General features: G+C 43.4%; 1 protein-coding gene across 1 annotated transcript; it reads right to left on the bottom strand.

Annotated features, from left to right (window-relative positions):
* Positions 1–291: 291 nt before the first annotated feature.
* Positions 292–19,187, bottom strand: LOC6553185 (homeotic protein labial). The gene is made up of 3 exons (XM_001979068.3): positions 17,728–19,187; positions 3,002–3,420; positions 292–1,200 (listed from the first exon to the last, which is right to left on the bottom strand). Exons 1-3 carry the CDS (start codon positions 18,947–18,949, stop codon positions 943–945), a joined length of 1,899 nt encoding a protein of 632 aa, XP_001979104.1. The 5' UTR covers positions 18,950–19,187; the 3' UTR covers positions 292–942.
* Positions 19,188–21,001: the final 1,814 nt, after the last annotated feature.

Here is a 21,001-nt window from a genome sequence, read left to right as displayed (position 1 = left end):
ATTTAAATATACAAAACTTAATCCCCCAGCCATATCTGTCCATAAAATGATAGATTTGCATATGGTATTTCGACCATGGGTCTCGGTCTGCAATTAATCAAGATATCATAGGCAGTATTTGGTTTGGTCTGTTTGTCGGCTGCCCTTTCCAGTAGAAATTCCCAGTCGAATGTTACTTCTGTTATCGGTGTACTTGGAAATCGGAGATTACCAAAAATAAATACGTCCACAATTCATCAGAGATATGTTTGTAATGCCCACACTCGCAATAACTTGTCCACATTGTTCATTAACAATTTGCAATCGGGTTTCGTTTATTGTTTCTTCATACAAGTGGTGTACAGTTATAATTATATTACAATTAGGACTAGATTAAATATACAGACGTACATCAAGATTGATTTACCGATTACTTTTAAGCACAAAACGAATAACTCGGGCATCCTAAAACTTATCTAATAATACTACAGACGAGTTGTGGTGGTGGCGGGTGGAATATAACTAGGGGTTCTACTATAAATAGTTATTGGAAAGTTTTAAATAGTTTAGATTTCTGTTTTGATTCTGTTTGTATCAATATTTTGTCAATTGCTCTGCGTGCTTTTAAGTAAGTTTCTTTTTAATTTAACCCTGAGTTCAGTTTAAGCTAGTCCAATAAACTTCAGCTGCGGCAATGCGAAATGTTAGTGTAAGTGTATGTATTTACAGCCCCTAGATGAATATGGCACCTAGATTCCACTAGTTGCTAGCGTTTGATTACAGATTTCAATTTGCTATGTGTGTGACATATTATTTATTTAATTATCTCGTACCCTTACCTAGATTATTTCTTTCTGATCTTCTGTGCACTTTCTATTACTTTATCACAACGAAATGCGTCAATATTTTGGCGGCAGCAACAACAATAGCATAACAATTACAACCATCAACGAAGAAAGCCCTTCAACTTTGTTGGGTTGTGGGTGCTGTTAGTGTCATGGCTGCTGTGGGTGTTGAAGGTGCTCCTGTGGCCAGGTCGTTCCCGCCCAGATCGCTGCCCTGCGACTTCATCTGCAGTTCCGGCGGCTGTGCTTGCTGCTGCTGCGGCGGCTTCTCGCTGATCACGGACGTGGAGTGCTGCGTCAGGATGTCCGCCGGAATGAGGCCCTCCTTCACGCGCTTCTTCTGCTTCATGCGGCGGTTCTGGAACCAGATTTTCACCTGCAAGATAGATATTTTTAATCAAAAGTCGAACCAATTTACATTTTTGCCTCAATTTATTATAGGTATATGAATTTGTACGGTGTTCTAAGAGCATGTTAAAAACAAAGAAGAACGCTATAGTCGAGTTCCTCGAATATCAGATACCCGTTACTCAGCTAGTAGGAGTGCGAACAATACAGTTCAACATTCGGACATGGCCAGATCGACTCGTATATTGATTCCGATCAAGAGGGTTAGAGGGTTTCTACCTGCTCCATAGTTATCAATATTATTTTATTTTACTAGTTATTTTAATAGTTATAATATTTTACTAGTAATGGGTGTAATAATAAATTATGCATTATAATTCAAGCTACTTAGAACTAAGTAATAAAAACTTTCACAACATCGCTGAAACTAAACTTTTTAAGACCCCTAAAAGTTTTATATACGATTCTACCAAAGACACTAGAATAATAAGATGCGTAACGGCCATACATTGGTTTTGCACTACGCAGCCACTTTTTTGGTGGCGGCAGTAATTGTGTAGTGTATGCACCGGTGTATGTATGTATGTATGTATGTATGTATGTATATATGTATGCATGCATGCATGCATGTATGTATGTATGTATGTATGTATGTATGTATGTATGTATGTATGTATGTATGTATGTATGTATGTATGTATGTATGTATGTATGTATGTATGTATGTATGTATGTATGTATGTATGTATGTATGTATGTATGTATGTATGTATGTATGTATGTATGTATGTATGTATGTATGTATGTATGTATGTATGTATGTATGTATGTATGTATGTATGTATGTATGTATGTATGTATGTATGTATGTATGTATGTATGTATGTATGTATGTATGTATGTATGTATGTATGTATGTATGTATGTATGTATGTATGTATGTATGTATGTATGTATGTATGTATGTATGTATGTATGTATGTATGTATGTATGTATGTATGTATGTATGTATGTATGTATGTGTGTGTTAGATGCACAAACTAGTAAAAATTGTCTTAATTAAAGCCTGAAGAATGTTTAACTTACTGTCGGAATCCATAGTTATTGCCGCTTTTAATATTTGTTTAGGAAACATATTTTCTTGTAGCCTTATAATTCCCAACTAGTTCTAGTGAAGACTGTAAGGGATGTCTTCTAATTTAGAGTCGCAAAATAGTTCAAGTAATCTCTCTTACCGGTCGAGCAGTGAGTGTAGTGTATGTGTTCTTAAGTGTGATTACTTGCAAGATCAAATTGGCATCTCTTGAACAAATAACCGGGCAAATGTTATTCATACTTGTTACATACATGTTATTCATATTGAAATGTTATATTAATTTTAAAATATTTATTCATAAAAAATATTTAAAATACAATATAAAATTATTGTAAAGAAATTGATTACCCTACATTGAAAGGGATATATATTTTTATGTTTATTCGTATACAAAGTGCTACTAAATTAATCTCGAGCTGTAAGTAATTAAATAATAAACTATTATTGTCATAATTATATTAGTGAGTGAAATAGTGAGGTTTTTAAAGTGGGTAGTAAACATTGTCTTAAATAAAGCCTATAAAATGCCCGAAACGTATTTGAAACGCATTGGCACAATGGCAACGTATGAATCAAACGTATGAATCAAAATCTGTCCTGTTTTTCAGCCCGAAAAAATCGTGTGCAAAAAAATCGTATGGCGTTACGCATCTTATTATTCTAGTGTCTTTGATTCTACTGAATAGGTTTTCAAAATTAAAAATTGTGGAAGTAATTAATCAATTTTCTCACCTGGGTTTCATTTAGCTGCAACGTATTGGCGATTTCGATGCGTCGCGCCCGCGTCAAGTAGCGATTGAAGTGGAACTCCTTTTCCAGCTCGGTCAGCTGCTTATTGGTGAAGTTCGTCCGGCCGGAGTTGTTGGTGTTGCTGGATAGGCTGCAGCTGCTCAGTCCGGATCCGGATCCGCTGCCCAGACCCACGCCCATGCCATTGGGATGGGCACTACCCGCCGTCGCACTGTTGGCCATTATCAGGGAGTTCTGCACGGCAAGGACGCCACCGATCCCGGGGGATCCGTTGCCCCCAACGACCACAGGACCGCTCCCGACGCCGCTGCCCCCGCCTCCTCCTCCGCGGCACATGTCCAGCTGTCCATTCATCTGGTAGTCGTGTATGCTGGCGATTCCACTGGCAGGTAGTTTCGGTGCTGGAAATGTGAGAGGAGGGTTGTCAGGCACACCGGGCGAAATTTGTATACCATAAAGCTATTAAATGCTGATAAATATTCAGTTAGGAACCAAATTGCTAAGGGGCAAGATCCATCATTGGAATAGTTACCGTTTTGAAAACCGGCAGAATAAGTAAACTTGTCTATCCCTTAAGATATTAACTAGCGACTGAAAAAAGGGGTTATCTAATCACGTAGATACACTTGTCCAACTTCAGTTTTGTGAACTAGTTAATGAAGCTATAAGGGAATCTAAGTCCAAATACTATGCTGTTCTCTTTTGTGTATATTCAACATAATACTAGTATATATTTTTTTCCTCCGTGTAATATTGAGTTTTGTCCTCTTCTTTGTTGTGGTTCCATGGCAAAGGGAGTGAGATTCAGGTGAGGAGGCCAATCCCTAACGCTGATCCTTAGCTGTCGCAGCTAATCATTGTGAGAGTTCCGATCCTCGCCGGCTCATCTACCCCAAACCCTCTAGCCCAAAACTCTCTCCTTTCCGTTTGACTTTTGGCTTGTTTGCGTGATTTTGCATTTTATTCATAATTTGACATGCGCCCCGTGGCTAAAGCCGACGATGATGAAAATAATTCCTTTTGGCCGTTTGCCTTTCCATAGAAGGATTTAACGCGCTCAATAGGTTTGTTTGAAAATATTGGGATTATCCTGACAGCGGGCATTCGGTAACCTATCTCTGGATCTGCGATGCTGATATTAGCTCTCACTTCGTTTCGTGGGAGGGTCAGGAATTATTAGAATTGTAGGTTTGCCTCGGACCTGGGATCCTATGTTAGTCCGGAAATTTGTTTAAGACGTGTTCGTTGGGAAAGCGAATAATTGCAGTTTCTTAAAAATGTTTTTCGTTTTTTGTTCTCCTACTTCTTCAATTTGTGCCCACTAGAAGAGGGTTTTGGAAAATATAAAGGATAGATTTTATGCAACTAAAATAGTTTAAATAAAACGTTTACGTTTTCACGTGGTTTAATTTATGGAGTGTGGTGTGGAAAGGTGTATAAATCGTTAGCCCTGAAAGCTCATAAAAAACCTTTTAGCACAATCATAAATCTTAAGAAAGTTTCCTAGAGCACAAACCAATTAATGGGCATTATGCGACCATCAGCCAAGAACCTCAAGGGTTCCTTATGGTCAGATGATGACGACGATCAAAGGTGCCGATTGGTGGCCATATTAATGCGGAATGAACGATCCCGTTTAGTTATCGAGTTGGTTTAACAGTTTTTAGTCAATTGGCCGCTGCGAGTGCTATAAATCAAACCAGAAGCCACGGGCAATAAATAAATTTTACTGGGCCGCATGAGTGATGAATTTATGACTGCTCCTCCGAGTGCTACCGGTACCCAAATTGGCATCCAGTCGCAGTATCCGCACAGTAGCTCGCGCGCACCTTTCGGGGATTATGGAACTGTGTGCGGATGCGGATCGATCGATAAGTGCGCAGTCGGGCTGGAAACTCGAAACTCAAAACTCGCACGCGGGTCTACTCCTATCGTAATGCACACAGGAATGTCTGAGAAAACAAGCCCCAGGATTACCGTGCCGAGTGTCTTGGGCTGCATTTGAATTTCCCGCTCACAGTCAAACAAACTGAGCAAACCCCGCGGCAGTTGCACTGCAGTCACAGTCACAGTCACAATCGTAATCGCCTCCACGTTCACATTCCCTCTCACGGTAGCAGCAACAGCAGCACAGACTGCGACAGTTGCGAGTTACTGCATTCCGGTTAGGCTGTCAATGTGCCGCCGCCAACCGCTGAACAGTGGTGTGGGAATAGTTAGAAAGTCATTCGTGGATCAGGAGATTTGGGGCATGAAAGCCATCCCCTGTTCTAGGCACTAGGTTTACCATATGGATGGATGGATGGTAGGGATTCAGAAGTTCCTTTCCTTTGATGCTTTCCTCTTACACTGAGACAAAAATACAAAATACTAACATTTTTTGGTTTTTACTCTGCTTAAAAGATGTTACTACTTAGTAGTAGACTTTTCTTTTTGAGATGACTTTTTTTGGTTGGAATAATTGATGTCCCTTAAATCCTGCAGATAGCGACGATAACTTTACTTCAGAGCGTAAGACACCAAGTGACCCCTTCACATCTCCTGCTTCACTGTACGGTGCGGCCTCCGCTAGAGGCACGCTTGCCTCGCTCGATGCTGGTGTCGCTCGGGTTGTCAAACATGTCGCGGCCAGTTGGCGGCACTGTCGCTTTTGTCCGGCGCCAAACGATATCTACTTTGTAATATTAGTTTTAGAGAGCATTATCGGGGATCGCTTCCACTTCAGTGCTCCGAGTGGTGGGCTCGGCGGGGAGAGGGGTAAGTGGAGCGGTGGAAAGTGGGGAAACTCCGCGGCGTGCAGAGCCTCCCTCCCTGCTGAAGGCCATCTTGAGGGGGTGGGTGGTACGTTGGGCTGGCACCATGGCGCTTAGGTGACACTGTTGACATTCAATGTAAACACCAGTGTTGCTGCAGCAGGATTTACCGAAGGGCGGGTGGAGTGGTGAAGCAAGGAGGGGTAACTGCAGCAGCGGGGGCGCCACGCCGAGTCAATGTAACTTGATAACATCTCAACTAGCGGTAATTACAATTGCAGGTTTAACGCAGCCAAGCGATTGTTGACTTTTGCATATCTTCCTGTTCATCGCAGTTCTCGTGTGAAAAGTTGAACGGGGAAAATCCGTGAAAGACAATCCAGCCGGATTGTCCTAGCCAAGTCCTCCAAAATGAAGGCTACATATGCAGAATAATTTAAATAAAAGGCTTAGAGAAACCACAGACCTATAATAAAAACAACATATATACCGGGATAGCCCAATGCAAAGCAAACTTGATAAAACACTTAGTTTGCAAATAAATCTTACAAATAGCTTGAAAAGATAAGTAACAACTAGGTTTTAGGATTTCGATTATATTAGGATCAGCTTTCACTATTTTATCGACATAATGAATTGTTCGTCACCTTTTATGTGTTTCCCACATCATTTCAGTCGCAGTAGTCTACTCTCTGTCCTTGAATTCCACGCCCAGTACAGTTCCCTGGGCCGTGAGTCATCCGCTGTAGAACGGCCATTTTGATATGATATAACGATATTATCGCTTCTATTATGCAGGCGCCACTGCCACTTTACGGAGATCCCCACTCGCCCACATTCACACACTCGCTGGCAGTCTGTGAGCCGGGTGGCATTACATGGGGTCCGTTTTGGGGCGATTAAGTGGGCCTGGGACCGAACCCGTCGGACGGACGAAGTGCGTGGAACGCCGTCTGGCCGCCGCAGCGGCTCAATTGATAATAATATTTAACTCGAGTGCAAATAGAAAATTATATTTCAATTAAAAGTAAATTGTTTTAATTGTTGATTAAACACAACAGCAACAGCAACACCAACATCCACGTCAACGTCATGTGGAAAAGGTTTCGAGAATCTACTCTAATCTGGGGCCATAAAAGCGCACGAAAAGCTGACCAAAAATGCTGACGATCGGGGCTTTGGTGACGAAGTGATTGATCACCTGCGGGTAATTTATGGCCCCTTGGCATGGAACCAAAAGGGCCAATATAGACCATAATATTTTGCAATGAACGGAGGCAGTGTTCTTGGCCTCGGACGGGACAGATGGTCAGACTGACCAGAGGTCAGTCGGCACTAATTGAGTTGGCAATCTCAGCCAATAACCCTTTTCGGGGGAGGGTTGACCCAGCTAATTAGGCACAGTCAACACTCATTGGCATTTCGAGGTCCGAAGTTAGGAGCATCGGACACGGACGCGGACTCTGACTTGACTAAACTGACATAATCCCGTCGAAAATCCACGAGCCATGTCCATTCATTCTGTCAGTTTTATTGGCCGCCTGTCAACCCGTGACTTTTTCCACATGTCATGCGATGATGCAGTCGTATCGTGGTATCTACGTTTCAAACACGAATCGTGAAATGCACAAAAACCGAATTCTCATAATTGTATCTACAGATCATCGTTCCCCAAAAAATGTACAACCCGCTGCCCTGCCACAGAGGTGAGCTAAAGTTTTCCAGCTTAATTGAAAGTTTTGTACGGGCATAGCAGGCAGACGTCCCGCGGCTTATTAGTCACGATGTCTAACACACATGGAAATTGTTCGACAAAGGGTACGAGGTTTTCGAAAGAAATCCACGCAACGAAACCAATGGGAGTTGTCTGAGTCAGATATTAACCCTCCGTAGGGAACTGGAAAATGTCTCAACTGGCGCCCGAACACATTTTCTTAATCTTGTTAACTGTCTCTGCTGTCTCCCCGGAAGAAGTTTTCAATTTCTTATCGAACATCTCAATCGTGTGTTTACCTTTCGGAAAATTATGTCGCAGTCGCACACAAGAACACAACAACACAAAACTCGATTTAAATATTTACACAGATACTCGAATGCACATATTTGTGTTATCTTAATAGCAACGTTTTGGCTACTGGTTTCTGTTTATTCTACTTGTGTTTCCATTCTATAGATTACGCTGAATTCCGGTAGCCATCTGATAGACCCGAAAATCAAAATAGTCGACATTATTTGTACTCCATACTTTTTGCCGATAAGAAATTGCCCAACATGGGGACCTAAAGTGCGTTTGAGGCAGACAATCAAATTGGGCCTGTTGTATCCAGGTGACAGTGGTATGTCTAGGATAATATGAAATGTTGAGAATGATCTTTGCTGCAGAAGAAGTAAACTTATTATTGCTGGGAAGATGCAAAGTGGCTTTTCTTGAATACCATATTTTGTGCACCTATTGGAGTATCATATACAATCAAAATATTCCTATCACATGTTGTAGGATGAATATATTTAATGTTTCTTTTCATTTTAGTCCTTAGAACTTTAGTTAAGTTTGACAATTACTTGTTGGATTATCTTTCCCTCTATGGCGATAATTGGCTGAAGCGGCTTTCTTATTCCCCAGCCGATAGCAGTGCCAACTCCACGTTTGCGGCTAAAAGCCTTTTTTGGGCCTATTATTGCTGGTGTAAAATTATTTTTAAGTTTAGGCTACAGTGCTCGGTGTGCACATAAATAGAAGTGAGTAAGTGAAATTACTGATTCCAGGGGGTGGGTGAAAATGGAGGGGGTTGCTTTTGGTTGCTTTCATTTGTGTGCGTTACAGCTGCTCTCTTGGTCTTGTGTTAATTCAATTCAATGGCAGCAGCGAAAAAAGTAAAATCTTAATTCGAATAATACATTCTGACAAGATGACGGATCACCAAACGAAAATGCACGAACACATGTGCAGATGTGTGGATGTTCATAGTTTCCCTTTTTGTATTCGTCGTACATGAGTACATCAGTATAGTATATACGGACATTGCCGAAGAGCCGTTGAAATAACAAAATAAGGGTGTTTGATAGGGTCTAAGAAAGGAAGGAAGAAAAGTGCTCGAAAAAAATGGCTGCCAAATGCCAAAAAAATAACTGTGGGCTGGCACACATAGAACACTCGTACATACGAGTATTTCTATATACTCCAGTTGCCTGTTGGCTGTTGGCTGTGCGTGTGGCTGAGGCTGACAGTCAACACTTTGAGTGGCCCCACTTGACATGGCCCTTCCCGGCCAGGAGCCCCTCCCAGTGCCCCTATTCCGTCCACCACTTTTTGATGATTTAATTCAATTAATGCTCCATTCGTTCGCACACGCGGCCATGGATATGCTCGTATTCGCACACACCAAGTATTTGCAAATTAAAATGTCAACAAAACAAATTTCAAAACATTTTGCCTCTCAAGTGGCTGGCAAGAAAAGGTTGCTGCTTTTGGTCCTTTGGCTGGTTTAAAGAAATATTTTCGACAATGATGCTAATGTCATCATCAATCTTCGTGCCTGCCGTGGAAATTCGTGCAGACAAGACGCCGAGCCTCAGACTTCAGGCCGTCGCCTTCAATTCTGCCCGTATATCTGGGACTTGGCTCATAGGCCTCGGGTTTACTTTGGATTTTCCGAGGCCCCACAAAAAGTGTGTGTATAAATTTTCATTAGACAAATTAACAAATTTTACCGACTGGTGCGAGGGGGTGGGCGTTGATTTTGGGGCCTGCGAAGAGACAAGTGGCATTAGCCAAACTGGCAACTGACTTGACTTGTTTACATGAGATAATTTCTATATAATAAATCATTTTTCCTCGCCTGTGTATTTTTTGCTTAGCTGTTGCTACAAAATTGAGATTTTAATTTTGGTGTTATTTTTGCTTGTCCTTGGATTGCAACTGTCATACGCAAGTGTTACGAGGCTTAGGAATTACTTGGGCATGAAATCACGACTCATGTGCTCCAAAGTACCCTTTTCATTCCAACGTAGCGATGCAAGTCGATGTGGCAAAATTTAGTTAACTATTAGATTATGTATTTCGTATTTTGAGAGTGTGATCACAAGTGCAAAGGCTAAGATTTATTATTAAACATGGGACGAATTGGATAATTTAATGTACTTATGAGTGCCATGAGTTGATTATGGATCGTGGCATGTAAAACAATAATCGATTCGGACATAGCGAGTACATAATTCTCACCATCAATTCTCAATCATTGAATAAAATCTTTTCAATCTAAACTAAGCCCGAATGGGGTCGTACAGTTAATGCCCTGATACCACCCTTCTGTCCCCGGTGGCCGGGCCTAAAGCTAGATAGGATACATCCATCAGCCGGCTTCGTTCCGGCCGAAATGAGAACGAAATAAATCAAGTCGCAGCCAAGTTGAAGTTCACGCGTAAATGGCTAATACCTTTCTGGCCACTAGAATGTCCACTTTAAAGCCGCCCGATATCTATTGTCGTTATCTGCGGTATGGTGGGTCAGATCGGTGGGATCGGAAGTTGGGTGTGGTGGACGCCTTCCCTTATGTGCCCTGATATCGCCGAACGCAGTCCGCAGCGAGAGCAGTAAAATTGGGAACAATAATCGAAATCAACAATGGGACTTCAAATTGACAGCTTTCGTTTACCATTTTATCTACTGTTCGGGGTACGGAAAGAATTATTGGAATGAAATCACCTTCGCACACCGGCGCACTGAGAAATCGAGACAATTGTAGAGCTCTGGGGCTCAGAGCGGTCCCTTTGATTCGCAGATCAATTGCTAAATGCTCGAGCTTTTTGACCAACTATTCAAAGCGCACCGCAGAGCAAAAGTTTTCATTGCCCGAACCATTTGTCTCATTGTTTTGGCCACTTTTTTAGCCGCAAATCAGTTTGGGAACAGCTTAAATTGTTGGCCGACTACTGTTTGCCTCGTCAAATGATTCATTAGGTCGCAAAGTATTTTGTATACCGACGCCGCTTACAACGAAAATCCATTTGAGTGGAATGGGGTTTCCTCCAAGAAAGGGCTTTTGGACTTGGGCGGAATTTCCCCATCTCATAAGGTGTTGCTATTGATACACTTATATTTTTCGATGTAGATATTAAGCATAATTATCAATTAGGCCCTTGGCAATATTTTTTTTGTTAGTAACAGCTTGGGCTTATTTCACAACTTCCGCAAGCGATAATCCACTTCACTTGCGCCCATAGACCACTTCACATACAAGTATATTTTTAGTAAACTGACTTAAAAATAGCGTTTATGCAGGTAAGAACAGAGCTGAACCCCGAAAGTTCGCAAATAAATCACAATCAATTAGCCATACATTGATAACCCTATCAGAACGAAAGTTCGCTGGAAAGTCGGAAGACTACGATGACATTGTGCAATTTTGCAAGCGGAGAGGAGGGAAAACAAAAGGCGGCCAACCCAACGATATTGATCCGCATTTATCGTCGATATCGCCATGGAGGGGCTGAGTGTGTTTGGGCTTGTGTCAGGGCACGTAACGCGATACTTATATAATTTACTAAATTATACACTTGAAAAGTATTAAGGCGGCCAGCGACGCCGAAGGAAACGGAATACGGGGCGCCATGGATATGGAGAAAAAGAAAACCTTGGGCCAACGCCAACCGAATGCAAACAGCAGATAAGATATCCGTATCCTCCGCATTTGGCGCACTGTTTGCACCAAATGTCCGCTTGGGCAAACAACTCCTCATCACAGTGTGTATATTTGTGCTTAATATTACATAACACAGCGCGAGCAAGGACATCGGAAAGCGCACCCTTGGGTGATATCCTTTAATGCAGCGGTGGGTGGGCGGTCTGCCACACATTTTCGAAACGTCAGTTTCATTTCGTTCTATACGTTTTCCTTACTGAGTACTGAGGGTATGTTAAAGTTCGGCCAAATTGATGGAGGACTTTGTGAAATCTTTTATGACTTTCCTTAAGTTGTCTTTGGTCTTTAAAACACAATTGCAAGCCAGCAAAGTTTTATGTTTAAGTTTAATGATTTTGTATTGAATAAAAAATCATTCAATCACACAACAGAAGTTGCAGTCGAATGCGTCTTGTAAAATATATAACTTGAGCTATTACTCCCTAGCACCCAGTAATTGAGTGCCCAGTCTTCCTTTTTTGGGAGCAGCTCTTCCAGTTTCTCCCCTTCCAAGCTCCATTCGTTGTCACGCGGACTGGACTAATGCGCTTCCCATGTTGTGCCCAGAAAGTCGCCTGGAATCGAGTCAAACCTTATGGAAACTGACATTTTAGGTGTGTAAATGTCACAGCGGCAGTGCGGACGGAGTCCGGTTAGGATAGGGATTTGGATCCGAGACTGACCTTTTCCTGTCCTACTTAAGTGGTAATTATTGTAAGTACTGACTGGGCTTATCGCCTAACAAATCGATTCTTTGATCGGGCAAAAGGCTAGGCTCCTTGGGGTTCGGGGGTTTCCCTCGGACTTGGACCCCCCCGCCCTGAATGAGGAGTGTGCGGGAAAGGGGAACGAAAGACATAGAGAGGGGAAAGAAATTTAATAATACGCTTTCAAAAATGTTAACTCAGCGCGCGCCAGTGAACAAAATTTGTCACGACACATGCCATACATTTTTTGGTCCCGGATTGGACTTTTTTGTTTTTGCTTGAGGTTGGAGGAGGTAAACGCAAGCCTGAGATAGCGATGGGAGCGTGATAGAGGGCTTAAAACTTTCAACGAGACTGTGAGCCCTTTGTAAGCAATGTTATTAAGATCTTTAAAAAAGTTATGAATTTTAATAAAACAACTACAGTGTACTATAGTTCTATAAAGTTATGCAGCTAACAGCTTCGCAAAAAATTAGCAAATTATACTGTGGTATAACTAAAAATGATTATACCAACGAATAATCTCGTTATGTTGATAGAATTTTCCATTGAACAAAGCTGCTGATCCGACCACAAATACTATATTTTCGATAAAGCTAAAGTCGCTTCAATTGATTTCTTATATTGGAGTCAACTTACTTTGGAGTCAACTTGTGGGTTATACCATGTCTAAAATTCCATGGATGACGATTTGATAATTAAATCGTCGAGTAGCAGGGAATCATAGATTTCGTTAAAAGTTTGTACCAGGAAGAAGTACGTTTCCGAGCCTATTAAGAATATATATTCTGGACAAGCCAGTTTGTCCGTATGTCTGTCCGTATAAGATCACGGAAGATCACGACTAACAAGATTAGGCGACGTTAGATTCTAGAGACGTAAACGCAGCGCAAGTTCGTTCCAGAAGACGTCCACTGCCTAGCACACCCTGTACTTGAGTAACGGGTATTCGATAGTGCTTTAGATCACTCTTCGCTCACGCTGCGATCCCTAGCCAACTGGTCTCTGTGACCCGGACCAAAGCAAGGCCCCAGCCACTGACGATGACGATGTCGGTGACAGACAGGCGGGCGGGGCTCCTGGTCGAGCTCTCAGTTCTGTTCGGTTAGGTTCAGTGCGGCTCGGTTCGGCAGGGCTTGGGCAAGCGTTTGATGTTATCTCGCATTCCTGGTGGTCACTTTTCTATCCACAATATCATTTCATTTAAATAGTCTGCTTCGTTTTGGGCAGGGGTCTTTGTTTCGGGGTTCTCGGTCGCCACTAGCTGGTTTATATATCTTACCAATTTCTGTTTTGAAATGCACGTAATTAATTCATTTCGTTTTCATTGTGGCACATTCGTCGCTCTTCGGTCCGCGTCGCGTGTTGGTGTCAAGAAATATCAAAACATCACATCAAATAAATGTTGAATACCCCAAGCGAATGCCCCTCTTTGGCCACTCCCCTGACCCCTGACCCCTGAACTTCTGGTGGCCCAGAAAACTAACACCTTTGCAGCCTTTTGGCCAAAAGTTCTCTGCTGTTTCGTTTTTCCTACAACATTTATGTTAATTCGAGTTTCCTTCACTTTTGTCAGCTCTTTCATATTTCATATTTTCTGGGCAGTAGCCTTGCGTGTGGAAATTCCCACCCGCCCCTTGGGGAGTTGGGCGAAATTCACGAACAAAGTGGTAGATCGTTTAAAAAACAATAAAACACGAACAGGAACAGAAAAAGCAGCGAACTTCCAGTTGCCATGCATTAATTAAACTGTTCAGCCACAACAAGGCTACCCGCCTCGATGGGAACTTTTCAATTACGACAGGGCCCACCAAAGGCTAATAAAAACAAACAGAATTATCACCACACCAGGTCGTAAAAACTTTAGTTGGGTGCTAATAAGGGATATAAATTCGAATGATAGGAGATAATCAATGATGGAGGGAGGGTATTTATATTGAGGGACTGTCTTAAAATGTTTGAAGAGATACTAAATATTTTCTAGCTTTAAAGAGGATCCACTTTCAACTTACTAACATTGTATTTTTAGATTTCTTTCGCATACGCGAATCTCCTAAGTTCCTAAGAGTTCCAAATTCCTTAACACTGACATTTGAATGATGGATAAGTTTTTGGTTTCCTTGGTGGTTTATTTTTTCAACTTTAGCTAATTTTAGTTTTATCTAGGTGTCATCATAATCTTGCCAAAAGTATTTTCGAGATTTCGCGCATTGATTGATATTGGTTACTGAAAAAGTGGAAAGTTGTACGTGTGTATTTGTGTATCTTAAACCAATTCCTAGTCAGCGACAAATCCCTGTAAAAATGTCCATTAATCTTCATGGCAATGGGAGCAAGCTCCTTCTTTCTGCCTGCTCCAACCTCAACTGATCTCGGTCTGGTTACTGAAAAATGCTGATTAACACATTAGAGAACTCTTTGAATCGCGGACTGGTCAGCGGTCAGCGGACATCCAGTCGGTATGTGCGTGAATGCCAATATGTCGAATGCTACCATTTATAACCGCGATTGCTGATTATGCTGTTTCCCTGCCTGGAAATGGATGACATGACAGATGGACCCAAGCATGTGCTCACAGCGAGCAGCGTCTTCCAGCATCCAGCATCCAGTAACCAGAATCCAAGATGCAGCCCCAGCATCCCAGGGATTCCAGGGGAGCCACGAGGCAGCAGATCATTGCTCAGTGACAGTTCGGTTGCAGTGAGGCTCAAACGAGAGACTCTTATTTAAATAATCATTTTTTCTGACAGCCAACTTGACTTCCAGTTCCAGTTCGGCATGCCGAGGAGCAGCCCCTGCCCCCCAAATTGTGCTCCCGCCTCTTGCAGCCAGTTTCATTCTGGATTCGAGCTGCATCTCCCAGCCGTTGGATGCACGCTTTAATTGTTTGTTTGACTTGCGGTCGCCCCTGGAACACATCGAGAAAAACCGTATTCCGAGTCCAACTTAAAGAACCCCTACTTGGGTCTTCAAATTAAAATTTAATTTAGTTTTGTTATAAAACACCTTTCTGTGGATTCACCAAAAAAACTTAAGATGGCCAGCTGGTTAATTAATATTTTCCAGTTTAGTAGAATGAATGTGTGGGCGAATAATACCATATTTTTGAAACAACAATTAATCTTTGCGAGCAATTAATTTTCTTTCTGTGCAATCTACACCTCCCTGCGCTCCCAGCTCCCCAACCTAGCGCCTGGTTCCACTTGCACGCGTCATCCGAGGGGCTTTTGGGATCGTATTTGGGCCGCGAGCGGTAAGGTTCGGTTTTGGGTGCGGCGCGTGGGGATTTTGGATCGCCGATCTGGGATCTCGGATCTGGGATCTCGGATCGCTTGCGTTCGACCCGGGCCTCTGTGGCGTCGTTTAATTGAAAACGATGCATGTAAATGACACTTTTCAGCATTAATAAGCAAATATTTGTATGATTATTGGTGTAGCCGGGGATTAACGTTTGAACTGTAAGTGGTCCGAGGCTCGATGCTCCGATATCAGTGATCAGCGTCAGTTGTGCAACTCGATTCATGAACAGGTTAAGTGCATTACCGGAGGCCCACAAGCCAAATGAAATTGGTCAACAGGTTTGGGAGGACGGTTGTAATATGGCAATGTGGGTAGCAAATGCGCAGCTAATCCTTCAAGAATATATATATTTCAGTTTTTGGGAAAACCTTTCAGCAGGCCAAAGCATAAATTATATAATTTTCGTTTAGTTCTGCATTTATATTTTACCCAAAATGAGTACAAAATGTTCGTCTGTTTAAAACTCGACCCCAAGTTTGTTCTCCAACCTTTCGCAGCAATTATATTACAAATTTCAGGGTGAGCCATAAACATGTCTGCCCCATTCAGTTAGTTGCTATTTATTTATTCGGCTGACCTCAAACTCTTTGAAAAGCAATTAAAGGCTTACGCTCGAATTTTATGCAATTCACGGGGTATCAATAAAAATACTCGTTTTTTCAGTGGCAGCTGCTTCTTTTGGATAATCGACGTTTTATTTATCGCATACAATATGGACTTTTCGAATCTTTTTTATCAAAGCGAACACATTTTCTTAGCTGGCTAATTCCGAGATACAAAACTCCACTCGCCAATGTGACAAGTGACAACCTGACTGACTGCACAGGCATTGACAAAATTATCTGAAATATGCAAGAAATATTCCAAAGGAGAGTCCAGGAGAACGGCGGATGTTGTGAGAGGCGGAAAGGGGCGTGGAGGTCGGGGAGAATTGAGATTCCGTAGCTGGGGCTGTAGAGAGGGGGCAGAGGAGGGCGGAGGGGGGCGGAATCTTTGGCATTTGAAGAGACAAGCATATTTTTAGGTGACATGCCCCGGTTGGACGTCTTTCTTGAGATTTTGCCGCTTTATGTTTGCTAATATTGCTGCAGTGCTAATTGTTCATACTTGTGATCATTCTATTGTTGATGGCTAAGTTTTCCGAACTTATAAATTTACTCGTGATATTGTTAAATCTGCTTGCTCGACGTCATTTCTTTCACATTTTTATTCGTTTTCTCTGGTTTTACTGGTTGACTGATTCTTGTATCTTGGCCTGTCAATCAGTTTTGAAAGTCATCGTTTTACGCTATTTGGTATTTACTTGGGTTTCTTTCGTATGCTTTTCTCTGAAAGAAACCATCATTCGTATGTATTGAGTAGTGTGTGTTTCTTTGCATAATTAATGTCCGATAAACTTAATATATTCCGTATGCTAAATGTGATCTATTGAGCGATCTTTTTGAGTTAAAAAGCTAGAATATGGCAATTAACAAGGAATGCGGTTCCATATTTGCCAGATACTTTGCCAAATGAGACAAGCTTAGTTACGCTTAGAACGCAGAATTTCTTGGAAAACTGTTTTGTATCGATTTACAAAGAACAACATTTTAGAGGGTTTGATTTAGAGGGTCTTTATCTATTGGCCTTACATTGGCAGATACATTTTGGGGATCCTTCCGCTCTAGCCCTACAACTCATCATTTGAAATGTTCACGTATTTACGTTTTTATACCCGTTACTCGTAGAGTAAAAGGGCATACTAGATTCGTTGAAAAGTATGTAACAGGTAGATCAGGACTTGATCAGGATCAATAGCCGAGTCGATCTGGCCATGTCCTTCTGTCTGTCCGTGTGTCCGTATAAAGTGTGTCCGTATAGCCAGAAAGCACAGATTAAACATTGAGATTCCAGAGACAAAAACGGCGCGTTTGTTTCCTGATAAAGCCACGCCCACTCTACCGCCCACAAACCGCCTTAAGCTGCCACGCCCAAACTTTATTTTATCATCTCTTACCCTAATTTCGTTAAATGTGCCAGAAAAATGTTAAAACTATTTAGCGACTATAGAGTTATCTCTTGTTAATATCACAATTAGCGGGATTTCAATTTTAATTTGATCAGTGTTAGAAATAAATTGAGATTATTAAATGTAGACCTTATAACATCATCTGATTTGAATATCTCAATAGTAGTAGTATATAGTAAAGTAGTATTAGCCAATATAGTCCGATTATTCCAATACAGTATGCCAAACCCTTTCTGAGTTACTTTCTAGCTCGACTTACCTTGGGGCTTGGGAACATTCCTCTTAAGCTGCATCCACTTGTAGGTGGGGATGCTGCTGGAATGATTTGGCGACTTTGATTGGGTGCTGGCAGGATGAGCTCCATTCGAGGCGGAGGTGGATGAGGAGGTGGAGCTGCCAGGGGAGATCACTCCACCGCGCTGCTGGCGACTCATTCCACCGTTGGGTGACACGGAGTTCTGGTGGTGCTGCTGCTGTGCCGCTGGGGATTGGTTCTGCGGGTGTTGCGGTTGCTGGTGCGGCTGCTGTTGCTGCTGCTGGACTTGTGGCTGCTGCTGGTGCGAGCTGCTGGCCAAGTTGGCCAGGTGCCCGTGGGGAATGTGGCCGTGGTGCATGTGGGCGTGCATACCCAGCGAGTCCATGGTGTCCAGGGCATAGCTGCCGGCCAGGTGTTGCTGGTGGTGCCACATCTGCGACTGCGTGGCCTGCTGCAGCATTGGATCCTGGTCCTCCAGCACCAGTCCGGGTGCGTAGCTGGCGTGCAGCACGGCGGCGTACTTCTCCTCGATCTGACCGGCATATCCGTGCACCGGGGCCTGACCCTGGGCCGTGGGGTACATGCAGTCCAGGTTGGTGTACATCATCCCATTCTCGGAGCTGATGATCGCTGCCTGTTGCTGCTGCTGCTGTGTGTTGCCGGTGGCATTTGCATTGGCGGCAGTGACCGGTGAGCTGTTGCTGGGTGGAGCAACTGTGGCCACTGCGGCGGTGGCGTAGTACGAGTGCACGGAGTCGCTTTCGTAGTAGGAGTCCGCCGGGGAGTGGCTGGTGGGGTGTAGCGGCGTGCCCGGATTTCCCGTGGTCGCACTCGTCGTGATACCGTACTCCGCCGCACTGGGGCTGAAGAGATGCGAATGCGGATAGAGCTGTTGCTGCTGCGCCTGCTGCTGCTGCTGTTGCTGCTGCTGCTGCTGCTGCACCACCTGGTGGCTGCTGGTGGGCGGTGGTGTCAGCTGCGCCTGCTGCTGGGGATAGTAATTGCCTGGGGAGCTGCTCTCGTAGCCATTGTAGGTAAGGTGCTGCTGGTGCTGCTGCTGCAATTGCTGATGCTGCTGCTGCAGGTGGTGCTGGTGCTGCTGCGGAGCAAAGTAGCTGCTGGCGTTGGCCGCCGCCGCGGTGGTGCTGCTGTAGCCGTCGTAGGCATTGGCATGTGGGTGGTGGTGGTGCGGGTGGTTGCCGTACATGCTGCTTACGTCCATCATATTGTCCAGCCGGAACCACACTTTCTCGCCACTCCGATATGACCGGTGTATCACTGACTACTCTTCACTTGCCACACAGTTCTTGAAATACTTCAGTTGCTTCCCAAGTTGCTTCCCAATAATAGAGAATATTACGCGACGGCCAGAGGTTTTATCTCTATCGAACCGAAAACACGACTCCCGGTGGCGATGACGACGACGTGCTGCCTGCGCGCTTACCAAGTCGTGACTGATTACTGGCCCGAATCCGATTTCTTTCAGAGCGCACAACCGCTGGTCTTGGCCACGCCCCTCTGCAGGCAGCCTGCGATCCTGCTTCCGCTCGTGGCTGATGCGTACGTGTTTCGACTGCCGTCTCGCTTTCTCCCAGGCCTTCCTCGGATGACTGCCCTTATCAGTGGTTCGGGGGTTAGTCATATATACATATGTACCCGTATATCGACTACCGGTTTTTGGCAGTTGCCGTTTCCATTTAGATTTTCTCGTTCCCTGTTTGCCCGTTTTTTGCTTGTCGCCATGGCAGGAGCGGATTGACGGCTACTCAAGATGGGAGTTCTACGAGGGACTTGAAGTTACGCAATGGGCTGGTGTGGAACTGGCTGGGGATGATCGGAAGTTGATATACCCGAAAGCTGTTCCCCCAAATGGTCCTTCATTACTGCGAAACACTTATATAGCTTGTCGGTTCACCTGAAAAATGTAATCATTTTTAAGAAACTTCCTTCAGGTTTTACTTTAAATTGACAATTTAAAACAACATCATCAGTCCAACAGTCAATTACCATTAATTAGGCGTACTATTTCTTTTCCTTTGACAGCTTTTAGTAAACAACAGTTGTACTAGAAATCTCTAGAAAATTGTTATACTGCGGATTCACTACTTAATTCAAAATATTTCAAAACTTAGCTCGAATATGAGCTTTACTAAAGGCACTCTCGGAACTTGTATTGTTATCCTAAAGATGGTTATCTATATTGATGTTTTTAGAATTTAATGTCAGCTATAAATAGAGTGCTCTGTGCTAAAAATATCTGAATAGTTTCAGAAGTGTAATTAAAATCCTTTGCAAATGTGCATTTATTAATTAGAAATAGTAGATATCTCTTCGCCCCGAAAACCTTTTCGCACATGTTTTGGGCCCAGTTCGTGTCCAAGGTAATCCACCCCTGCCGCCTGCTGATAGTATTGAAAGTTACGCCCCTGACCAGCTCATGTCGACGTCTTGTTTTAACTGGAAACCCAATGTTGTGTATTTGTTTTGTGGTTTTGGCACGTTTTAGCACCTCGAAATTCCCAAATGAATTGACGGACAGGTAACGGAGAGGAGCTGGCTATGGGATTCGAAATGCGAACCGGGCACTAGGAATGGGTTTTTGGCCTGGGAGCTGGCCGGGATTGCGACCAGGAGGAGCTGCAAACGGATGCTGACTGTGGCAGCTGTCAATCGTCATTTGCACGTATGACAGCTCATCTATGGCCGCGCTGTGGAATTTAAATCGTCGTCGAACGACTTCCCCGACCCCGGCAGACCCCGATTCCTGACATTATCTCCGGACCTTGACTCTGACTCAGTGGGATGCAATTCGTAGGCGCCCCCTAAGAGTTATCCGGTGTATGGGTCTGTCACTTGGCAGGGATAGAGATACAACCGTCAGATATCTTCATGCACCTTTCACGCACAATGCATCATCTTTGGCTGTCTGGAAAACTTCGTGGTTCGCTCCTTCCTCTTTCGGATTGGGAATTTTTCGTTTTTGTTCAACTTGATTGACATTTTCACAAGTTTTTGTCTCTACACTCGCACGGGGAATTTAGGAGGGGGGTCGACTGGAGTGGCCATTCGTTTCGTCCTTTCGGGCGGTCCTGCCCAACGCTCCAAGGTGATTTGTTATATTTTCGGACAGCAGCAATTAATAGTAACAGGATGTGTGCGAGTGTCTTTCAATACACACATATGTATGTATTATGTACACTACTAAAATACTAAAATACACGGCCCAATCCCGATCCCAAGCCTGAAACTGTCTCACATGGCTAACGCGAAATACATG

This window comes from Drosophila erecta, unplaced genomic scaffold (assembly GCF_003286155.1).
Source record: "Drosophila erecta strain 14021-0224.00,06,07 unplaced genomic scaffold, DereRS2 tig00000000-arrow-pilon, whole genome shotgun sequence".
NCBI lineage: Eukaryota > Metazoa > Arthropoda > Insecta > Diptera > Drosophilidae > Drosophila > Drosophila erecta.
This window is presented reverse-complemented; position numbering and strand designations above follow the sequence as displayed.

What these genes read in the sequence shown, in the direction of transcription:
- LOC6553185 (XM_001979068.3), bottom strand. Translation starts at nt 18,949, where the DNA reads ATGATGGACGTAAGCAGCATGTACGGCAACCACCCGCACCACCACCAC. An exon ending in GAATGTTCCCAAGCCCCAAG is followed by an intron (nt 3,421 to 17,727) that starts GTAAGTCGAGCT and finishes TCACATTTCCAG; the next exon opens with CACCGAAACTACCTGCCAGT. An exon ending in TGCAGCTAAATGAAACCCAG is followed by an intron (nt 1,201 to 3,001) that starts GTGAGAAAATTG and finishes TCTATCTTGCAG; the next exon opens with GTGAAAATCTGGTTCCAGAA.